The 25,000-nt window shown below is 45.0% G+C and overlaps 1 protein-coding gene across 2 annotated transcripts in view; it reads right to left on the reverse strand.

Moving 5' to 3' along the window:
- Positions 1-2,246: 2,246 nt before the first annotated feature.
- The window catches only part of TBC1D17 (TBC1 domain family member 17), an 84,596-nt gene continuing 61,842 nt past the window's right edge, over positions 2,247-25,000 (reverse strand). For both annotated transcript variants that reach the window (XM_089655149.1, XM_089655148.1), the window contains exons 11-17: positions 21,979-22,095; positions 21,803-21,903; positions 18,823-18,922; positions 15,927-16,024; positions 15,007-15,123; positions 12,335-12,421; positions 2,247-3,503 (exon numbers count right to left, since the gene is read on the reverse strand). In XM_089655149.1, the coding sequence (XP_089511275.1) occupies positions 3,291-3,503; positions 12,335-12,421; positions 15,007-15,123; positions 15,927-16,024; positions 18,823-18,922; positions 21,803-21,903; positions 21,979-22,095 (833 nt within the window). In that variant the 3' untranslated portion in view covers positions 2,247-3,290. The remainder of the gene's footprint in view (positions 3,504-12,334; positions 12,422-15,006; positions 15,124-15,926; positions 16,025-18,822; positions 18,923-21,802; positions 21,904-21,978; positions 22,096-25,000) is intronic.

Raw genomic sequence — 25,000 nt, forward strand, 5'->3', positions numbered from 1 at the left:
AAAGGGAGCCTCGGGACTGCCCATCATTTTAAAGGGTGCCTCGGGACTGCCCATCATTTTAAAGGGTGCCTCGGGACTGTCCATAATTTTAAAGGGTGCCTCGGGCTGTCCATAATTTTAAAGGGTCCCTTGCCTGAAAAAAGGTTGAGAAACACTGATCTAGGAACTGCTTTTCTTGCCTGGACCTGTGTACTGGATAAACCAAGGCCTGCAGCCTCCTAGGTTCTGTTTGTGTAACCTTTATTGCAGAGTAAGCTTCTATAAGGCACTTTTGGAAGACGAGCTGCCCCCATTCATGCCAGTGTTGAGCCCCTATCCCATCTCCTTCTTCATCGAATGGGAACTGAAATCAGCTTTCTCCCCAGCAAAGTAGGATGGAAACAGACCATAGGAGGCTGCAGGCCATGATGTTTATAGAATCACAACATGCAGTATGTGCGTTCCTGTGCCCTGCGATGCTCTGCAGTGTGGGGGGCCATTGTATTCGTTTGTTGAAATACAATGCAGTGCAGTAAAATATGCCTTTACCATGCATTACTGCAGCACAAAACATAAACTTCAACCTAAATCTAGCTTTAAATGTCAAGCTCATCCATAAGTATTTCTCTGACTATTCTGTCACAATGAATATCATACCAAATGTTAACATTAGCATTAATAATACTGCAGTTGTAATCTTCATGTGCCAAAAACAAATCTATGCCCAAAGTTGGCCATAGAGGACTCAGTTTACTCAGCAGGCTGATTGAGAAAAACTGAACGGATTCTCCCAGCTAGGTGGATGGGGGAATCCTCCCTGCAGCTCTGTTGTATTCTGACATATCTACTGTCAGAATGCACTGATCAGCCCTGCAGCCAGTTTTCGTTGCATGAATATTTATCAACAGTTCTGTTTGAGAAGAGTCGATCGTTAGATCGACTCCTCTAGGGCAGGAATGACCATAGCTGGATTAAAAATCTGGCCGGTCCCTGCTGAATTGGCAACCCTCCGATCCATCTATGGTCAGCCTAATTCGCCAGTGCTGAAAACCTCAGCGTCAAAACACAATGAGGAGAATTAGTGGTGGATAACCATGCCAAATGCCTATTTATGATTTAAGCCAGCCATAGATGATGCGATTTTCTTTCCTGCAACCACGGGTTGCAAGGAAGAAAATCGCTCAATTCCCCCATCAACACAGTCAGCGTCGATAGGGGAATCCCTCCCGCGGAGCTATTGTATTTTCCTGGAGGGAGGGGGCGCCTGTCCCTGCAGGAAGAACACAGTGACTACTACTAGCGGCTATAGTTACTGGCAATAATCACATGAAAAATCCAAAAGGTTGTACCCAAGACATACAAATTGGGTACAATTAGCCTGCCCATAGATGGGGACTGGCCGAGATTCAATCATTCTATGGCCGGCTTTAGACCATGTTCTAACTAAACAAGGGAGTCAAGGCTATTGTATTCTTAGTCCTCATGCACACGGGACGTTTTTACAGCGGCTGTTTTTGGTTTTTGACGTTTTTATTCTACAGCCAGTAAACCCCCCAGCATGTTATCCTATGTGTTCATGCACACATAGACTGGAATCAACGTTTTTGGCTGGGAAAAAAAAAAAAAAAAAAAAGGACTAGTGGGTTTCTAGAGGAGTTTTTTAACTGGAAAAATGCTCTAACGCAGTAAAATGCCACAAACCGGCATTTTTTTACCAAAAACACTAAAAACGCTAATGCAAAAATGCTAAAAAAACTCACGTTTTTAACGCGACTTTACACAGCTTACGTTACCAGCGTTATCAAAACGTCCCGTGTGCACGAGGACTTATTAAAGAGAAGAATATGAGGTGATGTAACAAGGCTGCATACTGCTTTACCCTAGATTCACATCTGTGCGGGTGGTGCCGCTGTGGATCCGCACAAAAATCCATGCAGCCGCACCACCCGCACAGAAAAGTGCGGACCTGCAAGCGGGTGCCATTAGTTCTAATGGCGCGTTGCCCGCACTGGAAAACGCAACCGTACTGGGAACTGAAGTTCCTGTTTGGGCTGCGACTTCTTCCCTGTGTGTCCCAGGGCACGGGAGTCCATTCAAATAAATGGGGTCTTGAGCACACGCAAAACGCGGCCCGCATGGCCGCATAGATGTGAACCGGGGGTGAATAATAATCTCACCGGCACCAGCTAAGGAGATAAAATCCTATTGTGCAACCTCACACACCTGACGCTAATTTTTTAGTTATAAATGCAGTTCGACTTCAAGCATTAAAAAAAACCCCAGGCCCAATTTAATGACCAGTTTCCTAGTTTCTAAATGACAAAGCTAGCCATGAAAAAGTGTGAAGGCATTAAAAATCGGCAACCCTGTGGAAAAACGCAATGGGGTTGATTTACTAAAACTGGGGAGTGCAAAATCTGGTGCAGTTCTCCACAGAAACCAATCAGCTTCCAGAGCTGAAGCTAGAATCTGATTGGCTACCACGCACAGCTGCACCAGATTTTGCACTCTCCACTGTTAGGCCGGCCATACATGGGTTGAAAATCGACCGATTTTTAGTCCGAAAATCGGACCTAAGATTAATCGGCTGACTTTCGCTCCGTCAGTGGGTCAATGGCACCGGCTGATTTTCGTGGTTCCTCCCCTTTTCGGTGATCGGGCATGTTGGAAAATTTGTGAAAAACGACTGATTTTCGACTCAATGATGGTCAAATCGTACGATCGCATGAGCCGTGACCTGGAAGGAACAGAAGTTTCGCATGTTATATGGGGTGAACTCTATGACTTGGTCGGGCGATTTTCAAAATCAATGATGGCACCATCGGATTACCGAGTGAACGATGTTTCAGATTTTCGGACTAAAAATCGTTCGAACCATGTATGGCCTGCATAAGTAAATCAACCCCAACTAGTTCCATGTTGAATGCTACATATTATCACATTATCAGATTGCCACACACATAGTTAACAATGGTAAAAATGTAAATCCTGGAATATTCAGCTATATTTATACATTAGTATTTTTTCTACAATGAATTTTCAAGGTTCCTTATGTACTTGCATGCTCCCAAGACATGGGTGGAGAGGGGGAAGGGGGGATTGTGTGTGTATACACGTCTCAGTATACAGACTTTGAAGACTCTTCAACAGAATCCTCCTTTCTCTATACAGGTCAATTTTTAGTGAACGTCGACGGATGAGTGCATGTGATCACATGACTGCGTGGAACCATATTAAGGCTGAAGTTCTAGACACAAGTCTGCTTACGATGTGGGTGTGTTACAGGGCAAGGCCACCAAACGCGGTCCAGGTCAAGGAGACAGGCTCTGTGATGTTGTGGTGTCCTCCGTTGGCAGGATCTCAATGCTACTGTCGGGCTGGCTTGGGGATACACTCTCTGTGAGGTCCAATTCGTGGACTTGGCTTGGAGAAAGTGGCTGGGGAGAGCTGGCAGTGTCTGTACTGGGTGCTGGGCTCTTCGCCTCGATCAGGCCAAGCAGCTCTTTAACATTAAGAGGCAAATCCTGCAGAACAAGAACAGAAAATACATCAGGATATGCTTTACGCTTACGGTTAGATGGTTTAAATGACAATTGTGCTGGAAACATGCGAATACTCTAACTGCGCAACCAGGGGTGGCCTGACAACTCATGGGGCCCCAGGGCAATAGGGGATCATGGGGCCCCTGTGTCCTTGCCCAAACTCAAAAAAGCCTATGAAAAAGGTACCAGGGGCATCTCATGGGGTTCTCTACTGACCCCGGGCCCTTGGGCAGTGCCCGAGTTTCCAAATGGTCAGTCTACCCCTGTGCGCAACTAACATCTGCAACCTGTTGCGCATTAAAGGTGTACTGTAGTCAAAAATGGAAATGGAAGTAGTAGGCACCACCAGTGTTACAGGAATCCTCTTCAAAACACTGGAGCCTCCAAGATGAGACTATGCGGACTTTCTGAAAGTTATCATTTGTACAAAGTTTGGCAAAGAGCCGTCATATGAGGGCTGTACCCAAAGTAATGCAAAACTGGGCATCATTTTTTTTTTCATTCCTGAACTTCTCTTTTAATGAAAACTTTCATACTCGCGTAGGTGGATGCAGCATCGGTCCAAAGCTGCATCTGTCTCCTGCTACCAGGACTGAGAACTGAGCGATCAAAGACCGCTCATTGCTCAGTTTCAGTGAGCAGAGAGCCGGTGACTGCCAGCCACCGGCTCTCTGCTCTGCTCCTCCAGCACTCGCTGGAGTGCCTGACTGTGGAGGGGGCGGGAGTGGCTGGCTCAGGCTCTCAGCGGACAGCTGAAAAGCTGATCAAGCTTCCGATCCAGGCATTTGGGTGGATCATTAAAGACGGGATCTCTCCAGAGCCTTGATAGGCCCAGTGACTTCAGCCAACAGTAGGCTTTAACCCGCTGTCTGACGAAAATGGATCACAGGAGTGCAGAATGAGGTGCAATCTTGTGACCCACAGGACACGTAGGGCCAAAAGAGCTTTGGCCCTCTCTCTCCTTTAACTTACAAAATTTCACAGGTAGAGTAACTTTTCCTCCTTAGTAGCTCCTCCTCTTCTTCTTTTTCACTGCAGGTAAATAATGGACTCCATGCAGGAGCAACATGCCATCATTGAGTTCTTGATGAAGGAGGGTTGAAGGCTGTCTGACATCCACATAAGACTACAGAGTGTTTAAGAAGATGGCACCATTGACAAGAGCAATGTCTCGTCATTGGTGACTCTTGTCAATGGTGTCATCTCTGTAACCTTCTGCAGATGTCAGTCTGCACCCCGTCCTTCATCCGTCAAGAACTCAATGAGGGCATATTGCTTCTGTTTGGAATCCAATATTTATATGTAACAAAATAGAAGAAGAGTTATAACAGGAAAAGTTACTCTAACAACATGTGAAATTTGAATGGCCTATGTAACTTAAGACAGAGGCAGAAGGTGGTTGTTAAGGTATGTTCTATGCATGAAGGTAAAAAAAACTTGTGTGCTGCACCCCCACAGCCCCCCAAATACTTACCTGAGCCCGATCTCAACCCAGTGCTGTGCACAGAAGTGGCTCCTGGATCTCTTTCTTCTCATTGGCTAAAACACAACAGCGGGAGCCGTTTGCTCCAGCTGCTGTCAATCACAGCCAGTGAGGAGGGAGTAGAGGTGGGGCTGAGCAGCAGTCTATGCATCTTATAGACAGACGGAGCAGAACTCAGGAGTAAGCACGCATAAGTGCCCCTAGAGAAAGTGGCTTGCTCTAGGGGCACTCAGCAAGTGGGAGGGGCTAGGATGCCAGCAGGGGACCTGAGAAGGAGGATCAGGGCAAAACTATTCCGCAGAGCAGATAAGTATGACAAGTCTGTTATTAAAAAACAAAATGAGACTTTAACAAAAGTGTTATGACCATTTTTGCATTACTTTCGGTACAAGCCTCTTATTAACCTCCTTATTGGTTTTCCCGAGTGTAGCTCGGGGTAAAATTTGAGTACCAAGCAGCGGTAATCCCTGAGCTACACTGGGGCTTACCATGCGGCGTTGCTCAGGGGGTCCCTGCAGCACTTACCTTGTCCTTCGCTCCCGCGATGTGTCCCCTGCAGCATCCCCGGCCATCTCCTCTGGCCGATGCCAGCATCCGGCTTCCGTGTTCCGGTCCCTGTGATGTCGGGACGTACGGGCGCCGGAAAATTTGAAATTTTAAAAAAATTTCATTTTTGCTGTCATTTCTGTTTCAATCCATTTCACATACATTTTGTCCCGAGTGCTTTGTCCGGCACCCTGCCTGCATTTTGACTGTTCTTTCTGCCTGGAAACTTAGAAAAGTCCATGGCGTCCAAAAAGCGTCCCTTTACGTCAAAAGCGGTTTTAGACCGGCTAGAGAACAGCGATAGTAAATCAGAACCACTTGCAGAATTGAGTGATAATGATTCGTGGGGGAAATTCCTCATCAGACACTGAAAACGATTTTGTGACTTTGAAATACAGCAATGTGCAAACTTCGCACTATCGCTGAGCAAATTCCAGTGTTTTTAGTTTGATTATATTATTGAATTAAATTTATTATTATATTATTATTTTTTATGATTATTTATTAAATTATAATTTATGATTTCGTGTTTCAAGTTTTATCATACCCGGGATGTTTACTAGACTCTTGTTCGGACAGATTTCAGTGAGTTATTCCTAAAAATTACAGCCTACAATAAAAAACTACATATTTCCATGCAAAAAAATGGTACCGCTTTCAGCACAAAAAAATCGGAAAGAATCATACCGCCAGGGAGGTTAATGACAGCAATACTATGTTCCTCATATGCTACTATAGGGTTCCGCTGGTAGTTAAAAGAGAATTTCTATAGTGGTCGACACAAGATATCAAGGCATTCTCTAATTTGAGCAGGTGCAGACCATCACGTTACTCTCCTCCAATATCCCAGAGGCTCTACACCTCGTCCAAACAGAAAACAACTATTGAGAAAAATGGAAGGTGTTCACTGAATGGCACCCATGCTGATCGGGTAACCCCATGTAGCCACCATGTAGTAGGGCAGCTGCTCAGCACGGGACCCGGAAGATAGTGCTGATCGATGTAGTAGCTGAGACTATTACATTGATTTCCAGCTTCCATAGAAGTCCCAGGAGTATGGACTATGTATACCTACATGGGCCAAGCTGGACCAATGAAACTATGCTATAAAATCCATATCTGGAATTCAGATCTAAATTTTGTCTGGGATGTCCCTTTAAGACCTATCCTGTTTCTATACAACCACGTTCTTTTTCAGGATAGCTAGTCTAAATAATTATATATGGAAAAAAAAAACACAAATCTCAAATTACTGCAGAGGATCGCAACAGAGGTGAAATCCTGCCCTTTGTTTAACAGAAACCTAGATACATAGAGCAGGATCTATGTTTAGGATAAATCTCACTACACTGCATTTTCCACTACAACGTCCTTGCTATCTTGTTCGCATTGCAATCTCTTCAAGGATATTTCATTCCCCTATTTTTGGTGGATTACAGTAGAGGAAAATACTCCTACAAGGGCAAGTGAGAACTACCTGATCCGCTATCAACATAGTGAAAGTGTCGTGATAAGAGTAGGGGGATATTTAGAGGGGTGTTACCCCCTGTATCCTCTTCAATGGTCACATGGACGGCTGCATTAAAAACAGATACCCTGTTTCCCCTAAAATAAGACCTACCCCGAAAATAAGACCTAGTTGTGATCAGGGCTTTTTTTTAGCCGGAACGCCATTCCGCCACCTCCGGCACTGACCCTGCACACACCCATATCTACTGTCTCTTATAAACACAGAAGCGCGGCTGAAGTGACAGCACCATCCGCTCCCACAGAACCCCCCTACCTCTGTACTCACCATCCGCTCCCACAGAGCCCCCCTACCTCCGTACTCACCATCCACTCCCACAGAACCCCCCTACCTCTGTACTCACCATCCGCTCCCACAGAACCCTCCTACCTCTGTACTCACCATCCTCTCCCACAGAACCTCCCTACCTCTGTACTCACCATCCGCTCCCACAGAACCCCCCTACCTCTGTACTCACCATCCGCTCCCACAGAGCCCCCCTACCTCTGTACTCACCATCCGCTCCCACAGAACCCCCCTACCTCTGTACTCACCATCCGCTCCCACAGAACCCCCCTACCTCTGTACTCACCATCCGCTCCCACAGAACCCTCCTACCTCTGTACTCACCATCCGCTCCCACAGAACCCCCCTACCTCTGTACTCACCATCCGCTCCCACAGAACCCCCCTACCTCTGTACTCACCATCCGCTCCCACAGAACCTCCCTACCTCTGTACTCACCATCCGCTCCCACAGAACCCCCCTACCTCTGTGCTCACCATCCGCTCCCACAGAACCCCCCTACCTCTGTACTCCCCGTCCGCTCCCACAGAACCCCCCTACCTCTGTACTCACCGTCCGCTCCCACAGAGCCCCCCTACCTCTGTGCTCACCATCCGCTCCCACAGAACCCCCCTACCTCTGTACTCACCGTCCGCTCCCGCAGAACCCCCCTACCTCTGTACTCACCGTCCGCTCCCGCAGAACCCCCCTACCTCTGTACTCACTGTGGGACAGGGAAGGAACAGATATCTGCGGGTGCAGTGTGTTTAGGGGCGGGGCATCTCCTCCTGCAGCCTAATGCATGGATGCCGATGCCCCAGGGGTGATCACCGGCCAGTGGGGGAGAGGTGGAGCAGTGAGTAAGTGCACTTGGTGCACTGTGTGGGAAGATAGGACCTGAAACAGGAGTTACTATAGAGAGGGGCCGACTGCTGACAGCGGAGTTTTGCAAAGCTAGCTAATCGTATGAGAGCAGTGGAGGGGGAGGGGGGATGCAAAGGTGAGCTGCAGTCAGGTGTTACAGAGGTAAATTGAGCCAGGTGAGTTGCAGGCAGGCTGCATAGGTGAGCTGCGGCTGGGGGGGGGTGCAGAGGTGAGCTGAGTTGCAACCCACCTTTGCACCCCCCAGCCACAGCTCACCTCTGCATCCCACATCTACAACTCACCCCTGCACCCTGTCTGTGGCTCATATCTGCACCTTGTCTGAAACTCACCTGTCAAGTCACCCCTGCAACACCTGACTGCAGCTCACGACTGTCATCAGCCGGCCCTCTCCATAGTAACTCTCATCCACAACTGCCTGCAGCTCACCTCAGCACCACCTGTCCTGGACATTTAAAAAATAAGACCTACCCTGAAAATGAAACCTAGTGTGTTTTTTTGAGCCAAACAATATATAAGACAGTGTCCTATTTTCGGGGGAAACACGGTATTGTGCCCTATTGGGAGGCCATGAGGCTTCTTGGCATGCTAATCCTGTACACCAGTACCTCCCGATATTGGGCAGGTATACAGTACTTTTGCCACTAATATTCGTTCTGCTGGTAGCATACTAAGGATGCATGTAAAGGACAGCTCTGTAAGAGAGCATGCAAATTTTAATGCCAGCTGCTATTAGCAGACAATAGTGGGGACATTTTATTGTGAATCAAACCCGTCATGTTGATGTTCACACTTAGGGCTAGTTTACACTAGCAATGGGATCGCTCTTAAGAAAGCATTTGACAACGTCTCCTCACTGCCTGCTATAACCCCCTAAATGCTGACCCACCAGGACACAACCACATGCATTGCTTGCAGTTTTAGCGCAGCCCTATTCACTTTGAAAAGCGGTAAAGGCCGCCAAACGTGACAGGGTGTATAATACCTGCCATGGTTGCAAAGCATGTGTACACCTCTGGTCACTGCTCTTCCAGTTAAAGAGGGAGCGACTGAGGGGTGGTAAAAACATGGCTTGACTGGGTGGTTTTATTCTCCCGTCTCACCCTCCCAGCCGTAAACAAGCTCTTGAAGTTGTTCTAAAACATGAAGTTTTTTTACCTTCATGCATTCTCTGCATGAAGGCAAAAAACCTTCATGGGGCAGCTCCCACCCAGCACCCCCTAATACTTACCTGAGTCTGATCTTGATCCAGCGAAGTACAGGAATACAGAGCAGGGGCGGACAGACAACTCATGGGGCCCCCGGGCAATAGGGGATCATGGGGCCCCTGTGTCCTTGCCCAAACTCAAAAAAGCCTATGAAAAAGGTACCAGGGGCATCTCATGGGGCCCCCTACTGACCCCGGGCCCTTAGGAGGTGCCCGAGTTTCCAGATGGTCAGTCCGCTCGATACAGAGGCTCTCTTGACTCTCTTCCTCTTCATTGGCTGAGACACTGCAGAGGGAGCCATTGTCAATCACAGCCGGTGGAGTGTGGGGGGGGCTGTGTGTCCATAAGACACAAAGAGCGGGGTTCGGGAATGAGCATGCACTCAGCAAGGGGGAGAAGCTGTAGCCGGCAGCACTGATCGCTCAGGAAAAACTCAACAGGCTGGTTGTACAGAAGTTGATTGGTAGATTGACTTTTGGACAACCAGCCTGCCCATACATTATTATTATTATACAGGATTTATATATTATTATTATTATACAGGATTTATATTATTATTATTATTATTATTATTATTATTATACAGGATTTATATATTATTATACAGGATTTATATATTATTATTATTATTATTATTATTATTATACAGGATTTATATATTATTATTATTATTATTATACAGGATTTATATATTATTATACAGGATTTATATATTATTATTATACAGGATTTATATATTATTATTATTATTATACAGGATTTATATATTATTATTATTATGCAGGATTTATATATTATTATTATACAGGATTTATATATTATTATACAGGATATATGGCGCCAACAGTTTGCTCAGCGCTCTACAATATAACAGGAGACAATACAGCAACAATACAGTTGAATACAAGAGGGATAGGAGGGCCCTGATCCTTGGAGCTTACAATCTAGGACATGGATAAAAGTTCGTCCGGTCCAAAGAACTGACTGAATTTCGATCCATGTATGGCCACCCCTAAAAACATAGGTGGACGATTTTGGTTTTTTGAAATATTGACGGCTGGTTCACACCTCAATCACACAGGAGCGCACAATTTTCAGTCCATTCATTTGATATATCTGTTCAAATTGAGGCTGTATAAAATCTATTATTTTTTTAAATAACTTACTGCTGTCTTCTATATAATCAGCCCCCAGTTCCAGCAGAACATCTCGAACCTGGCAGTCAGACTCCTTGCCAAGTCAGACCAATATCTCTGTGATCAGCAAAGCTCATGGTCCCTGCTAATTGCAGTTCTTTAGCTGTGACTCAGTGTGGGGGGCTGAGAGAGGGGTGGGTTCAGACAACTGCAGAGAGGCCGCTGCTTACATACAAAAAGCAGCTGGATTCCCTGCAGCTGACTGCCAGGGGCAAGATGTTTTTTTGGCACTGAGTGGCTGAATTATATAGAAGGCAACATGAAGACATTTAAAATTAAGAGTTTTTATGCAGCTTCAATTTAAACACTTTGAATGGGTTTAAATCGCACCGAAGTAGTGCATGCAGTACTTCTGAAAATGCACTGCAACTGCATTGCGTGGTAGTTTTGTACAGTGCTGGCATGCGCACTGCATTTCTGACCTGCGTTTGGGGTGTCATTAACCCCCCTGGCGGTATTCCCGAGTGTAGCTCAGGGTTAACTTCCAGTACCAAAAGCGGTAACCCCGAGCTACACTCGGGAATACCCTGCAGTGTTGCTCTGGGATTCCCTCCAGCAGTTACCTAGTCCTGCGCTCCCGCGATGTCCCCCCTGCAGCGTCCCCGGCCATCTCCTCCGGCCGATGGCAGCATCCGTCTTCCTTTCCCTGTGAGCACTGGGACGTACAGGGGACGGAACCGGCAGGAAATTCAAAAATGTGACTTTCACTAAATACACTAAAATCACAGAGTATAACATTCCTGTATCAAACCATTTCACATACATTTTGTCCCGAGTGCTTTGTCCGGCGCCCTGCCTGCATTTTTACTGTTCTTTCTGCCTGGAAACTAAGAAACGTCCATGGCGTCCAAAAAGCGTCCCTTTAGGTCAAAAGCGGTTTTAGGCCGACTAGAGAACAGCGATAGTAAATCAGAACCACTTGCAGAATTGAGTGATAATGATTCATGGGGGAAATTCCTCATCAGACACTGAAAACGATTTTGCGACTTTGCTCAGCGATGTGCGAACTTGGCGCTCTATTTCACATTTCAGTGTTTTTGGTTGGATTATATTATTGAATTAAATTTATTATTATTATTTTTTATGATTAATTATATTATAATTTATGATTTCGTGTTTCAAATTTTAATCTACCCGGGATGTTTACTAGACTCTTGTTCGGACAGATTTCAGGGAGTTATTCCTAAGAATTACAGGCCTGCAATAAAAAAACGACATATTTCCATGCAAAAAAATTTACCACTTTCAGCACAGAAATATTAACGTATTCAGACCGCTAGGGAGGTTAATATTGCAATGACAGCCGCTGAAGACCACAGGAGCAATGCGTTCTGAATGAGGTGCAGGAAACGGACACAGATCTGGGGTGTCCTGCAACGCATGCTATTGTAAACCGGAGCTAATTCAGAAAGCGGTTCAATTCCCACCCTACATCCCACAATGTTGTAGCATTGTGACATGATGGGGGGAGTCAAGATTTGCATACAGCTCTTGCTTGGCTTTGGAGCAATTGTTTTTCTATTTCATCTTGTTTTTGTCTTTTTTTCTTTTTCTAATGACAGATTCACTGGAAACAGAACAAATACCCATAAACACAGCTACCCGTACTGATGAAATCACAGGCTGGCTGTCAAATAAGAGGCAATGGTTAGGTCACAAAGCATTGGCGGTGCTGCAGTGTTAGCAGCCACAACCCCGGCACTCACCTGACAGTGTGCCAGCTGCTGATTCAGAGCTTCAGCACGACACAGAATGTCCTCCACGCTCATCTTCATGGTCAGCTCGTTAATGTGCTGAACAGAGGCAAAGCAACAGATAAGTAAGGTCTGCAGAAACATACTGTATGGAGCTACGAGACACTGAAGTAATGCAAAAAACACTAAAATCACAGGACAAGCAGAAAAAGCAGCACATAATTCATTGTTTTTGTTACAGTGCAAAACTCATTTTTTTTTAATGAATTCTTTTTGTATCTCTATGGCACTTAAAGGGTCAGTCTATCCAAAACCGATATTACAGTTTTCGATTCTGCAGAACTAAAGTTAATATACTTACATCCTCTCTAACTATACAAAGTCCGCAAGGGGTCCCTCCTCGGTGCTGGCATCTTCTCCCCGACTCCTTCTGGGTGCCGGGCTTTGGACTTCTTTTTTAGCCGGTGCAGGATGAGCTGTGAGAACTACTGCACATGCCCAGAAGTCCGACGTCTCAACAGACAGGGACCATGCCAGCAATGTAACCTGAGCTGTGCACGTACATTAGGGTCCCTCTCACAATTCCTCATCAGCGTCCCCTCTTACATTAGGGTCCCTCCCACAATTCCTCATCAGCATCCCCTCTTACATTAGGGTCCCTCCCACAATTCCCCATACATTAGGGTCACTATCAGAGTTCCCCCATACATCAGGGTCCCCACATACATTAGGATCCCTCTCACAATTCTCCATCAGTGTCCCCCCTTACATTAAGGTCCTTATCAGAGTTCCCCCATACATCAGGATCCCCACGTACATAAGGGTCAGTATCAGAGTTCCCCCATACATTAGGGTCCCCACATACATTAGGGTCCCTCTCACAATTCTCCATCAGTGTCCCCCCGTACATTAAGGTCCTTATCAGAGTTCCCCCATACATCAGGATCCCCACGTACATTAGGGTCAGTATCAAAGTTCCCCATCCCTCCCACAATTCCCCATACATTAGGGTCACTATCAGAGTTCCCCCATACATCAGGGTCCCCACATACATTAGGGTCCCTCTCAGAATTCTCCATCAGTGTCCCCCCTTACATTAAGGTCCTTATCAGAGTTCCCCCAGACATCAGGATCCCAACATACATTAGGGTAACTATCAGAGTTCCCCCATACATTAGGGTCCCCACGTACATTAGGGTCACTATCAGAGTTCTCCCATACATCAGGGTCCCCACATACATTAGGGTCCCTCTCAGAATTCTCCATCAGTGTCCCCCCTTACATTAAGGTCCTTATCAGAGTTCCCCCATACATCAGGATCCCCACGTACATAAGGGTCAGTATCAGAGTTCCCCGTCCCTCCCACAATTCCCCATACATTAGGGTCACTATCAGAGTTCCCCCATACATGAGGGTCCCCACATACATTAGGGTCCCTCTCACAATTCTCCATCAGTGTCCCCCCGTACATTAAGGTCCTTATCAGAGTTCCCCCATACATCAGGATCCCCAAGTACATTAGGGTCAGTATCAAAGTTCCCCGTCCCTCCCACAATTCCCCATACATTAGGGTCACTATCAGAGTTCCCCCATACATCAGGGTCCCCACATACATTAGGGTCCCTCTCAGAATTCTCCATCAGTGTCCCCCCTTACATTAAGGTCCTTATCAGAGTTCCCCCAGACATCAGGATCCCAACATACATTAGGGTCACTATCAGAGTTCCCCCATACATTAGGGTCCCCACGTACATTAGGGTCACTATCAGAGTTCTCCCATACATCAGGGTCCCCACATACATTAGGGTCCCTCTCAGAATTCTCCATCAGTGTCCCCCCTTACATTAAGGTCCTTATCAGAGTTCCCCCAGACATCAGGATCCCCATCAGTGTCCCTCCTTACATTAGGGACCTTATCAGAGTTCCTCCAAAGATCGGGGTACCCATCTGTGTCCCCCCTTACATTAGGGACCCTATCAGAGTTCCTCCAAACATTGGGGTACCCATCTGTGTCCCCCCTTACATTAGGGACCCTATCAGCGTTCCCCAAACATAAAAGTACCCATCAGTGTGCCCCCTTACATTAGGGTCCCTTTCACTATTTCCCATACATTAGGGCACCCATCAGTGTCTCACCTTACGTTAGGGTCCCTATCAGAGTTCCCCCATACTTTGGGGTACCCATCAGTGTCCCCCCTTACATTAGGGACCCTATCAGAGTTCCTCCAAACATTGGGGTACCCATCTGTGTCCCCCCTTACATTAGGGACCCTATCAGCGTTCCCCAAACATAAAAGTACCCATCAGTGTGCCCCCTTACATTAGGGTCCCTTTCACTATTTCCCATACATTAGGGCACCCATCAGTGTCTCACCTTACGTTAGGGTCCCTATCAGAGTTCCCCCATACTTTGGGGTACCCATCAGTGTCCCCCCTTACATTAGCATTCCTATCACAATCCCCCATACATTAGGGCCCCCATCAGAATTGGAGACCAACTGATCTGAATCTTAAATGCACTGAGTCTGACCCTAGCTGTGGGCCAAACAAAATCTTGTATTGGGCCAGATGCGGCCTGCAGACTGTGCCTTGGAGACCCTTTGTTCTACCATAATGGGATGAAAAACAGTTTGTAGGACCATTACAAAGAAAAGATGAGCTGCTTGCACTACAAAAAGCCATACCTTCAGGATCTCGTTGAAGCCGTAGTCTGAATGCATTAGCGCATCTCTCTCCAGGTCCAGTATACCACAGCCAATAAGCAGGTGGAAATTGGGGCTAGGAAGACCTGTCCATAACACCTTGATTGAAACAAATAAACAAAGCAGAGTATTTCTGTACGTGTTTATTTTGATGGATCTGAATCAGAATGGAATTTGGCACAATAGGAGACGTCTGTAGAATTTCACACCGAACATCTGATATGTGGGCAGACTGAAGCTGTTTAGAGCAATGCTCATAGAAAATGCGATTTAATAGTCTGGTGATCAACAGTAGGCCAGGAGTTATGTTATGATAATGAATGACCATTCATCTTGCTGCTGCACAGAAAGGTCTGCCGGTGCCCCTTGACATTAGACGATTGCTTGCTGTCCCAAATGATTTTGGCAGGATTAAACCGTATGTGAAGGCCAACTTCATCCGGTAAAGGAAGAAAAGGGTCAGAGCACCAAAACAGGAGGATGTGTAACACAGACTGCAACAGTAGCAATCAGTGCCGCCAAAGGTACCTAGGCATAGGCAAAATCCACAGTGCCAAATTAGAGGACAAGCACAGCCTATACAGCAGCAGCATTACACTATATGATGTCACAAGGTGCACAATATGATGTCACAAGGTGCACAAGATGATGTCACAAGGTGCTCAAGATGATGTCACAAGGTGCACAATATGATGTCACAAGGTGCACAAGATGATGTCACAAGGTGCACAAGATGATGTCACAAGGTGCACAATATGATGTCGCAGACCAAATTCTGAATATCATGGGGTACTTTTGTACAGGACAGGACCACTAGTTAGTTCCGACCTCAACATTTTAAACAGATCTGCTGCTACAAGCGTTTTGGAGAAAAAGATCTAATATCAGTAACTGGAACTTACCTCCCACAGCAGGAGAATATCCTGGAAAGAAAATTCGCGTTTGAACCAGATGAGGATCCACCTGAAGCAAAAACTTAAATTGCCTGAATCTTTAGAATCTGTCAGGATTAAAAATATAGACATTCATTAGGAGGAAATCATCTACACAATTCCTTAACCACTTGATCTTGAAGGTTTTACCCCCTTCATGACCAGGGCATTTTTTTTGCTATTCAGCACTGCACTGCTTTAACTGACAATTGATCAGTCATGCAACACTGCACCCAAATGAAACGGATATCATTTTTTTCACACAAATACAGCTTTCTTTTGGTGGTATGTGATCACCGCTGGGGTTTTTATTTTTTATTAAATACATTTAAAAAGACCAAAATTTTGGAACAAAAACAAATCATGTGCACAATTCCTTAACCACTTGATCTTGAAGGTTTTACCCCCTTCATGACCATGGCATTGTTTTTTTGCTGTTCAGCACTGCACTGCTTTAACTGACAATTGATCAGTCATGCAACACTGCACCCAAATGAAACTGATATCATTTTTTTCACATAAATACAGCTTTCTTTTGGTGGTATGTGATCACCGCTGGGTTTTTTAATTTTTATTAAATTTAAAAATACCAATATTTTGAAACAAAAACAAGATTTTCTACTTTCTGTTATAAAACATATCAAATAAAATCATTTTTGTATGTACTCTGCTACATGTCTTTAGTAGAAAAAAAAAAAAAAAATAATCGCAATAAATTCATTTGTAGCTATATATATATATATATATATATATATATATATATATATAAAATATATATAGGTATGGTGCTGATCAGCAACTTATAGTGGGACTGTGAAAGAGTGTGGAGGGCAACTGACGCTGGCTGGGAGGTACACTAACTGAAACTGGCATAATTAGTGACACTAATACAGTGCTCAGTGCTAATATTGTATACTGTCACTGTACTAATGACACTAGATGGCAAGGGGTTAACATCTAGTAGCAATCAAGACATTAACTGTGTGCCTAACAATGTGTAATGTGTGCTGCTTTCACTTTACAATATGGCTGTTTCTGTATTTTTTTGTTCCATTTCTGCTTCATTGGGGAGATTTCCCTTCACATCCTGTCCTACAGTCCAAACAGGAAGTGAGAGGAAATCGTCCTAAAGTAAGGGAATCCTTGGTTGTTACTAGAGATGAGCTTGGGTGTCCTCTGAACCCAAGGATCCCCACTTTAGGACAAGTTTAGAGGACACCCAAGCTCATCTCTAGTGACAACCAAGGATCCCCACTTTAGGACAAGAGATGAGCTTGGGTGTCCTCTGAACTCGTCCTAAAGTGAGGAAATCCTTGGTTGTGACTAGAGATGAGCTTGGGTGTCCTCTGAACTCGTGACAACCAAGGATCCCCACTTTAGGACGAGTTTAGAGGACACCCAAGCTCATCTCTAGTGACAACCAAGGATCCCCACTTTAGGACAAGAGATGAGCTTGGGTGTCCTCTGAACTCATCCTAAAGTGGGGATCCTTGGTTGTCACTAGAGAGGAGCTTGGGTGTCCTCTGAACTCGTCCTAAAGTGAGGAAATCCTTGGTTGTGACTAGAGATGAGCTTCGGTGTCCTCTGAACTCGTGACAACCAAGGATCCCCACTTTAGGATGAGTTCAGAGGACACCCAAGCTCATCTCTTGTCCTAAAGTGGGGATCCTTGGTTGTCACTAGAGATGAGCTTGGGTGTCCTCTGAACTCGTCCTAAAGTGGGGATCCTTGGTTGTCACAAGAGATGAGCTTGGGTGTCCTCTGAACTCGTGACAACCAAGGATCCCCACTTTAGGACGAGTTTAGAGGACACCCAAGCTCATCTCTAGTGACAACCAAGGATCCCCACTTTAGGACAAGAGATGAGCTTGGGTGTCCTCTGAACTCGTCCTAAAGTGGGGATCCTTGGTTGTCACTAGAGAGGAGCTTGGGTGTCCTCTGAACTCGTCCTAAAGTGAGGAAATCCTTGGTTGTGACTAGAGATGAGCTTGGGTGTCCTCTGAACTCGTCTCTAACCCGAACTCTGAATTCCTGCTTTTTTGTACCCCAATAATTTGTGGGCTAGGTCGCCACCCTTTGAATGGCTTGGTCCGCATCTCACTGCAGTACAAAAAAAAGAGGGAGTTGAGAGTTCAATCAGAGATGACACCCAAATTCTAGTGACAACCCTCACTTTGTAGCGATTTCTTCTAATTTCCATTTTGACTATAGGACAGGAAGTAAAGGGAAATCAACCTCCCTTCCAATGGCCTCATTGGAAGATTTTCCCTCTATTCCTGTTCCAGTGACCACTCAAAATTTGGGATTTTCCTTCACTTTCACTCTAAAAACAGGTAAACAGGGCAAATAGAGTGTGAATTTCCCTAATGGGGGGCACAGACGGCAATAAAAACCTGATCTAATCCATCTCGACTCTATCCAAAATTTAAAAAAAGAAAAAAAAAAGTTTTGCCTATAGTAATACTTTAAGATAGACAGTGGGGTTGATTTGCTAAAGGCAAATAGACTGTGCACTTTGCAAGTGCACTCCTTTCCCCAGAGCTTAGTGAATGTGGTGAACCGCTGCATATTTCATCATCCAATCATAGGCAAGCAAAACGCCGTTTTTTCTTTATTTTCCTTGCACCTGATTGGGTGTTCTTTACAAAGTAAAGCTTTACCACATTCACAAAGCTTGGGAAAAAGGAGAATAACTGCACTGGCAGAGTGCACAGTCTATTTGTCTTTAGTAAATCCACCCCTGTGTCTGGTATTGGTCATACATTTATTTGAGGCAGACAGACTCCACACTGCAGCATCAAATACGTTTCTTCATAATGAGCGACCCTTGCTTCCACACAGACAGAACTGTAACAGACAGAAATACCTAGGAAATCGCAGAGCACCGGGTCTAGTACACGGAGGAGGAGGTTCAGTTGGGCGAGCTGTTTCTTCATACTCTCCTGGCTTTCCTCAAAGTTGTGGTGCTGGAATGCAGGCGAAGAAGATCAATGCATTGATCAGTCTGCTCTCTCCAAACAATGCAAGCTTTGATAGGTTACAGCTGCTGTCAGCCAAATGATAAACGTGCCTCCTCATTCATGCAGAACTGAGATGACGGAGGGTTCCAACGCAAGGTTTACATACGTAGACTGACATTCACAAGCCAAGCTCAGAAACTGAATACATCACTTGCTGACACCTTTGCTAGGGTTCAATTATACCCGTTTCGACTTTAAAACGCCTACCGCTTCTACATGCTTTTTTTTATACTTTTTTTTTTTTAAACCTTTAATGAAGCTTGGCAAATGCCCTTTGTTTGTTGATTTTCTATTTGTTTTAACCACTTCCAGTCCGGACACTTTTACCCCCTTCCTGTCCAGGCCAATTTTCAGCTTTCAGCACTGTCACACTTTGAATGACAATTGCGCAGTCATGCAACACTGTACCCATTTTTTTAGCATTTTTTTGAGACAGATAAAGCTTTATTTTGGTGGTATTTATTCACCACTGAGATTATAATTTTTTTTGCTATATAAATGAAAATGTTCAAACATTTTGAAAAAAAGTGTTTTCTTATAAAATTTAGCAAATTCTTTATTTATTTCAGGTACTTATATAGCGCCATCAATTTACACAGCGCTTTACATATATATTGTACATTCACATCAGTCCCTAACCCTCAAGGGGCGTACAATCTAAGGTCCCTAACTCATATTCATACATACACATACTAGGGACAATTTAGACAGGAACCAATTAACCTACCAGCATGTCTTTGGAGTGTGAGAGGAAACCGGAGTACCCGGAGGAAACCCACGCAGGCACAGGGAGAACATGCAAACAAGCCTATTAAGAGGTAACTTCAAAGGTGGGGCTAAGATTAGGGATGTGCTTTGATTCAATCTGAACCCAGAAGGCAGCTGTCAGTTTTGGGGCATTCAGCGGTAGGTGGAAGATTTCTGTGCCCCAAATGTTCATGTACACAAAGAGGCGGATACATTTGTGACATCATTGACCTATTATTATTTCAGGTACTTATATAGCGCCGTCAATTTACACAGCACTTTACATATATATATATTCACATCAGTCCCTAACCCTCAAGAGGCGTACAATCTAAGGTCCCTAACTCACATTCATACATACACATACTAGGGCCAATTTAGACATGAGCCAATTCACCTACCAGCATGTTTTTGGAGTGTAGAAGGAAACCAGAGTACCCGGAGGAAACCCTCGCAGGCACAGGGAGAACATGCAAACTCCAGGCAGGTGGTGCCATGGTTGGGATTCGAACCAATGACCCTAGTACTGCCAGGTGGAAGTGCTAACCATTCAGCCACTGTGCTGGCTGATGGAGTGTAAAGTAGTTATTTGCATGGCTTCACCGGCTGTCTTGAAATGAGGAATAATCCTCTTATTTTGGGGTTTTGTGATGGAATGACATGTAAATACCTTCAGCTTTAAAGGATACGTTCATCTTATTGATTGCTATAGTCCTTTCTCGCCATAACAGATTCTACGTTTTTCTCACTCCATCCAAAACCAGAATAATTTATAAACCTAACTTTAGTAACAGGCTTAATATCTATGCGGCCGTGCGGGGCGCGTTTTGCATGGGCACAAGAGCCCATTCATTTGAATGCACTCCTGTGCCCGTGACATGCAGGGAAGAAGTCCCTGCACTTCTTTGGAAAACGCTTTCCAAAGACATGCTGGTAGGTGAATTGGATCCTGTCTAAATTGGCTAAAATGAATGTGAGTTAGGGACCTTAGATTGTACACCCCTTGAGGGTTAGGGACTGATGTGAATGTACAATATATATGTAAAGCGCTGCGTAAATTGACGGCGCTATATAAGTACCTGAAATAAATAAATAGGTTCCACAGTCACTATAACAAGCATGCTTTACTGCATATACAGACTGATTTTACTGTTGTGGGTTTAGTAACACTTTAACCCCTTCCCGCCGCGCCTCCCGGCCCTTTAAGACTTTCAGAAGCCGGGAGACGGGACAGGCAGGTTTTAGTTTTAGGGATCATGTGACTGCCGTGACGCGTCATCACGGCGGTCACATGATCGGGAAAGGTCTTGATCGTAAGAGCAGACCGGGACCTTTCCGTGAGTACCGGACATGTGTGCTGGGAGCTCGCAGGGTGCGCGCTCTCAGCACGTTTTTTGTTAATTGCACGCAAATGTGCGGCCGCTCGGCATCTAGGCCCAGACGCCGGAAGGCCGCACATTTGTGTGCGGCCGGCGTGCAGAGGTTAAGGTGGGAAAAAAATTTGCCAAAACGTATAAAAAATGCATAAAAAAAAGCACCAGAACACATCGAAAACGTGCATGCAAAAATGCATCCGGAATGCATTTCTATGGTGTGAACCGGCCCTAAAGAAGGTATTCAGATTATTCAACTCTATGGTAAATATGCTTTTCTGGAAACTGGATCAAAAATGCAGCACGCATTTTTTTAGCACAACATGTAGAGGTGTGAATGTGGCCTCAGATTACTATTAGGGGCTTGTGAAGGTGTCACCAACCCTCCAGAGGACTCAGTAAATAAAGTGTGAACTGGCTGGACCAGGGGCCTGACAACTCATGGGGCCCCCGGGCAATAGGGGATCATGGGGCCCCTGTGTCCTTGCCCAAACTCAAAAAAGCCTATGAAAAAAGGTACCAGGGGCATCTCAGGGGGCCCCCTACTGACCCCGGGCCCTCGGGCAGTGCCCGAGTTTTCTAAATGGTCAGTCCGCCCCTGGGCTTGACTGATTTCAACAGCTCCTCATTCTAATGCAATCTTTTTACTTTTTAATTAGACCTCAATTCTTCTACAGGCAGATATTCACTTGTTCTCCATACTAACCACCATCTCCATGAAGCCAGTGAAGCACCAGAAGGCATCCACCTCATTCTGCGTGACGTAGAGGATGGGGGACAGAAGATCGCTCATTCCCTGGACATAACCTGAACAGAAACAGACTCGGTAAATGAAAAGGCTCCAGGAAAAGGGGCTCAGGAAGACAACTCGAAGCAACATACCCAAATCGAAATTAAACATGCAGTATGTCATCAAGACGTCATTGAGGAGACCTAGGCCGGGGTTGTCATTCCCCTCGTAAAACTTATTGTTTCTGTCAGTACGGCTGACATCTCTCTCTGTAAAAGAAATAAACAAAAAACAATTCACGGCAATCTGATATTTTCGTTTCTTAAGATATACAAGAAAGAGCGATCGCCTTAATGTGGAAGGCAAATCAAAACTTAAAGCGGAGCTCCAGTTACAACATAAAAAATTAAAATGAGCAGCTACAAAAAATGTAGCTGCTGACGTAAAAAACAGCCACTTACCTGTCCCTCAATCCTGCAGTGTCCTCACCATGGCAGGTGTCACCGGCCGTCATCTTCAGTGTGGGCACCCGGCTGTAACAGCTTGTGGCTTCACAGCCGGGAGCCCACTGCACATGCACGAGTAGCGCTGCGCTTTCTGAATGGTCCCGTAGTCTTCTGGGACCTGTCATGTGTCTCAGAAGACCAGGGAGAGGGAGGGGACTACTTCCGCTTCCGATTGCCTAGATGATTGCAGTGGAAGTGGGAGCGGGTACCTGTCAAAATCGGGTACCCGATCCCCAAAAGGTACCAATCCTTAATGAGGATTTTATTGCTTGCTGTCTGTGCCCCCATGAGGGAGATTCACCCTCTCTATTTGTCCTGTTACCTTTATCATTGAAAGTGAAAGTAAAGAAAATCCCAAATTTTGGGATGTCTCCAGAACAGTAATAGAGGGCAAATATTCCAATGGGGAATAGTTCTGGTAAAAGATAATTATTAAGAGGTCGTACAATGAATTACCGTATCACCCAGTAAATGGTCTCCATTCAGTAGCCAAAAAAGGCATGCAAAAAAAGAGGGGTTGTGAAAAGAAATTCACAAAGAAAGCGGCTACATTATGAACAGAATGTGATACTCAGAAAAATTTCCAAAAATTATGCTTTATTACACATACAAATTTGACATATGGGCAATCGCCCTGGTTTACCATCACCTCAGTATGAGACAATACATACAGACCTAAAACCATATAAAATGGCACCAGGACCGGTCTAAATGCATGTGCAACAAGGACAATGACTACAAGAGTCTAAAGTCCCTGTAGCACAAGCGCAGAGGTGGACACTTCCCAAAGGAGGTGTATACAAAAATTATACCATAGGTATACCATAACACGTGTTATGAATGTGTAGACTAAGCTACTACCAGAGTGGTTATATCCCAAACAGGGAATTTCAAAAAATTATACCATAGATATAAACATCACATGTATGCAATGCAGCAAGCACAGTATGCGTCAAAAAGAAGGCATGCCTCTAGTCATTGGTCCTGACGAAGCTGAGTGAGATACGCCCATCGGCGAAACGCGTTGACGTCATACGTCAGATACGTCACTTCCGGTCATGCGCATTAGGTGGAACGCACGCTGACCCACAAGGAGGAAGCCATTTTCACATGCCATGAGGCAAGCCTAGGCAGCACAGGCGCCGAGAAGAGGCTGGAACCCGCGGTATTTAGACATTTAGACCGGTTCTGGTGTCATTTTATATGGTTTTAGGTCTGTATGTATTGTCTCATACTGAGGTGATGGTAAACCAGGGCGATTGCCCATATGTCAAATTTGTATGTGTAATAAAGCATAATTTTTGGAAATTTTTCTGAGTATCACATTCTGTTCATAATGTAGCCGCTTTCTTTGTGAATTTCTTTTCACAACCCCTCTTTTTTTGGAATAGTTCTGGTAGCCTGGGGGGGGGGGGGTTCAAGGAATTCTCTCAATTTTCATGAATTTCCTCTCACTTCCTGATCAACTATGGGACAAGAAGTGAAGGGAAATCTCCCAAAGGGGACACAGGTGGCGGAAAGAAAATCTGCCGGGGCTTTTAACCCTCCTTGTGCTATAACCAAAATGAAAAGAAAAAAAAAATTTTTTGCCTATAGTCCTACTTAAAGCGGAGCTCCACCCAAAAGGGGAAGTTCCGCTTTATGGACTGGTCCCCCACTCCCAGTTAAGGATTGGCACCTTTAGGGGGCGGGGAGCGGGTACCTGAATTTGACAGGTACCCGCTCCCACTTCTGGTCCGATCGCCTAGGCCAGTGGTGGGCAACCTTTTTTTTCAACTGAGCCAAATCTCGCCAAAACCACGATTGAAATTTATTTTGAGAGCCACATTTTTAAAACTGAAAATACATCTCCCATATAGGAATTCATCCCCCATATAGTAATTCATCTCCCATATAGTAATTCATCCCCCATATAGTAATTCATCCCCCATAGTAATTCATCCCCCATAGTAATTCATCCCCCATAGTAATTCATCCCCCATATAGTAATTCATCTCCCATATAGTAATTCATCCCCCATAGTAATTCATCTCCCATATAGTAATTCATCCCCCCTATAGTAATTCATCCCCCATATAGTAATTCATCCCCCATATAGTAATTCATCCCCCATATAGTAATTCATCTCCCATATAGTAATTCATCCCCCATAGTAATTCATCCCCCATATAGTAATTCATCCCCCATATAGTAATTCATCCCCCATAGTAATTCAGCCCCCATATAGTAATTCAGCCCCCATAGTAATTCATCCCCCATATAGTAATTCATCCCCCATAGTAATTCATCCCCCATATAGTAATTCATCCCCCATATAGTAATTCATCCCCCATAGTAATTCAGCCCCCATATAGTAATTCAGCCCCCATAGTAATTCATCCCCCATATAGTAATTCATCCCCCATATAGTAATTCAGCCCCCATAGTAATTCATCCCCCATATAGTAATTCAGCCCCCATATAGTAATTCAGCCCCCCTATAGTAATTCAGCCCCCATAGTAATTCATCCCCCATATAGTAATTCATCCCCCCTATAGTAATTCATCCCCCCTATAGTAATTCATCCCCCCTATAGTAATTCATCCCCCCTATAGTAATTCATCCCCCATATAGTAATTCATCCCCCATAGTAATACATCCCCCATATAGTAATTAATCCCCCATAGT

This window comes from Staurois parvus, unplaced genomic scaffold, assembly GCF_062004578.1.
Source record: "Staurois parvus isolate SC_StPar_1 unplaced genomic scaffold, SC_StPar_1.0 ptg000827l, whole genome shotgun sequence".
NCBI classification, from domain to species: domain Eukaryota; kingdom Metazoa; phylum Chordata; class Amphibia; order Anura; family Ranidae; genus Staurois; species Staurois parvus.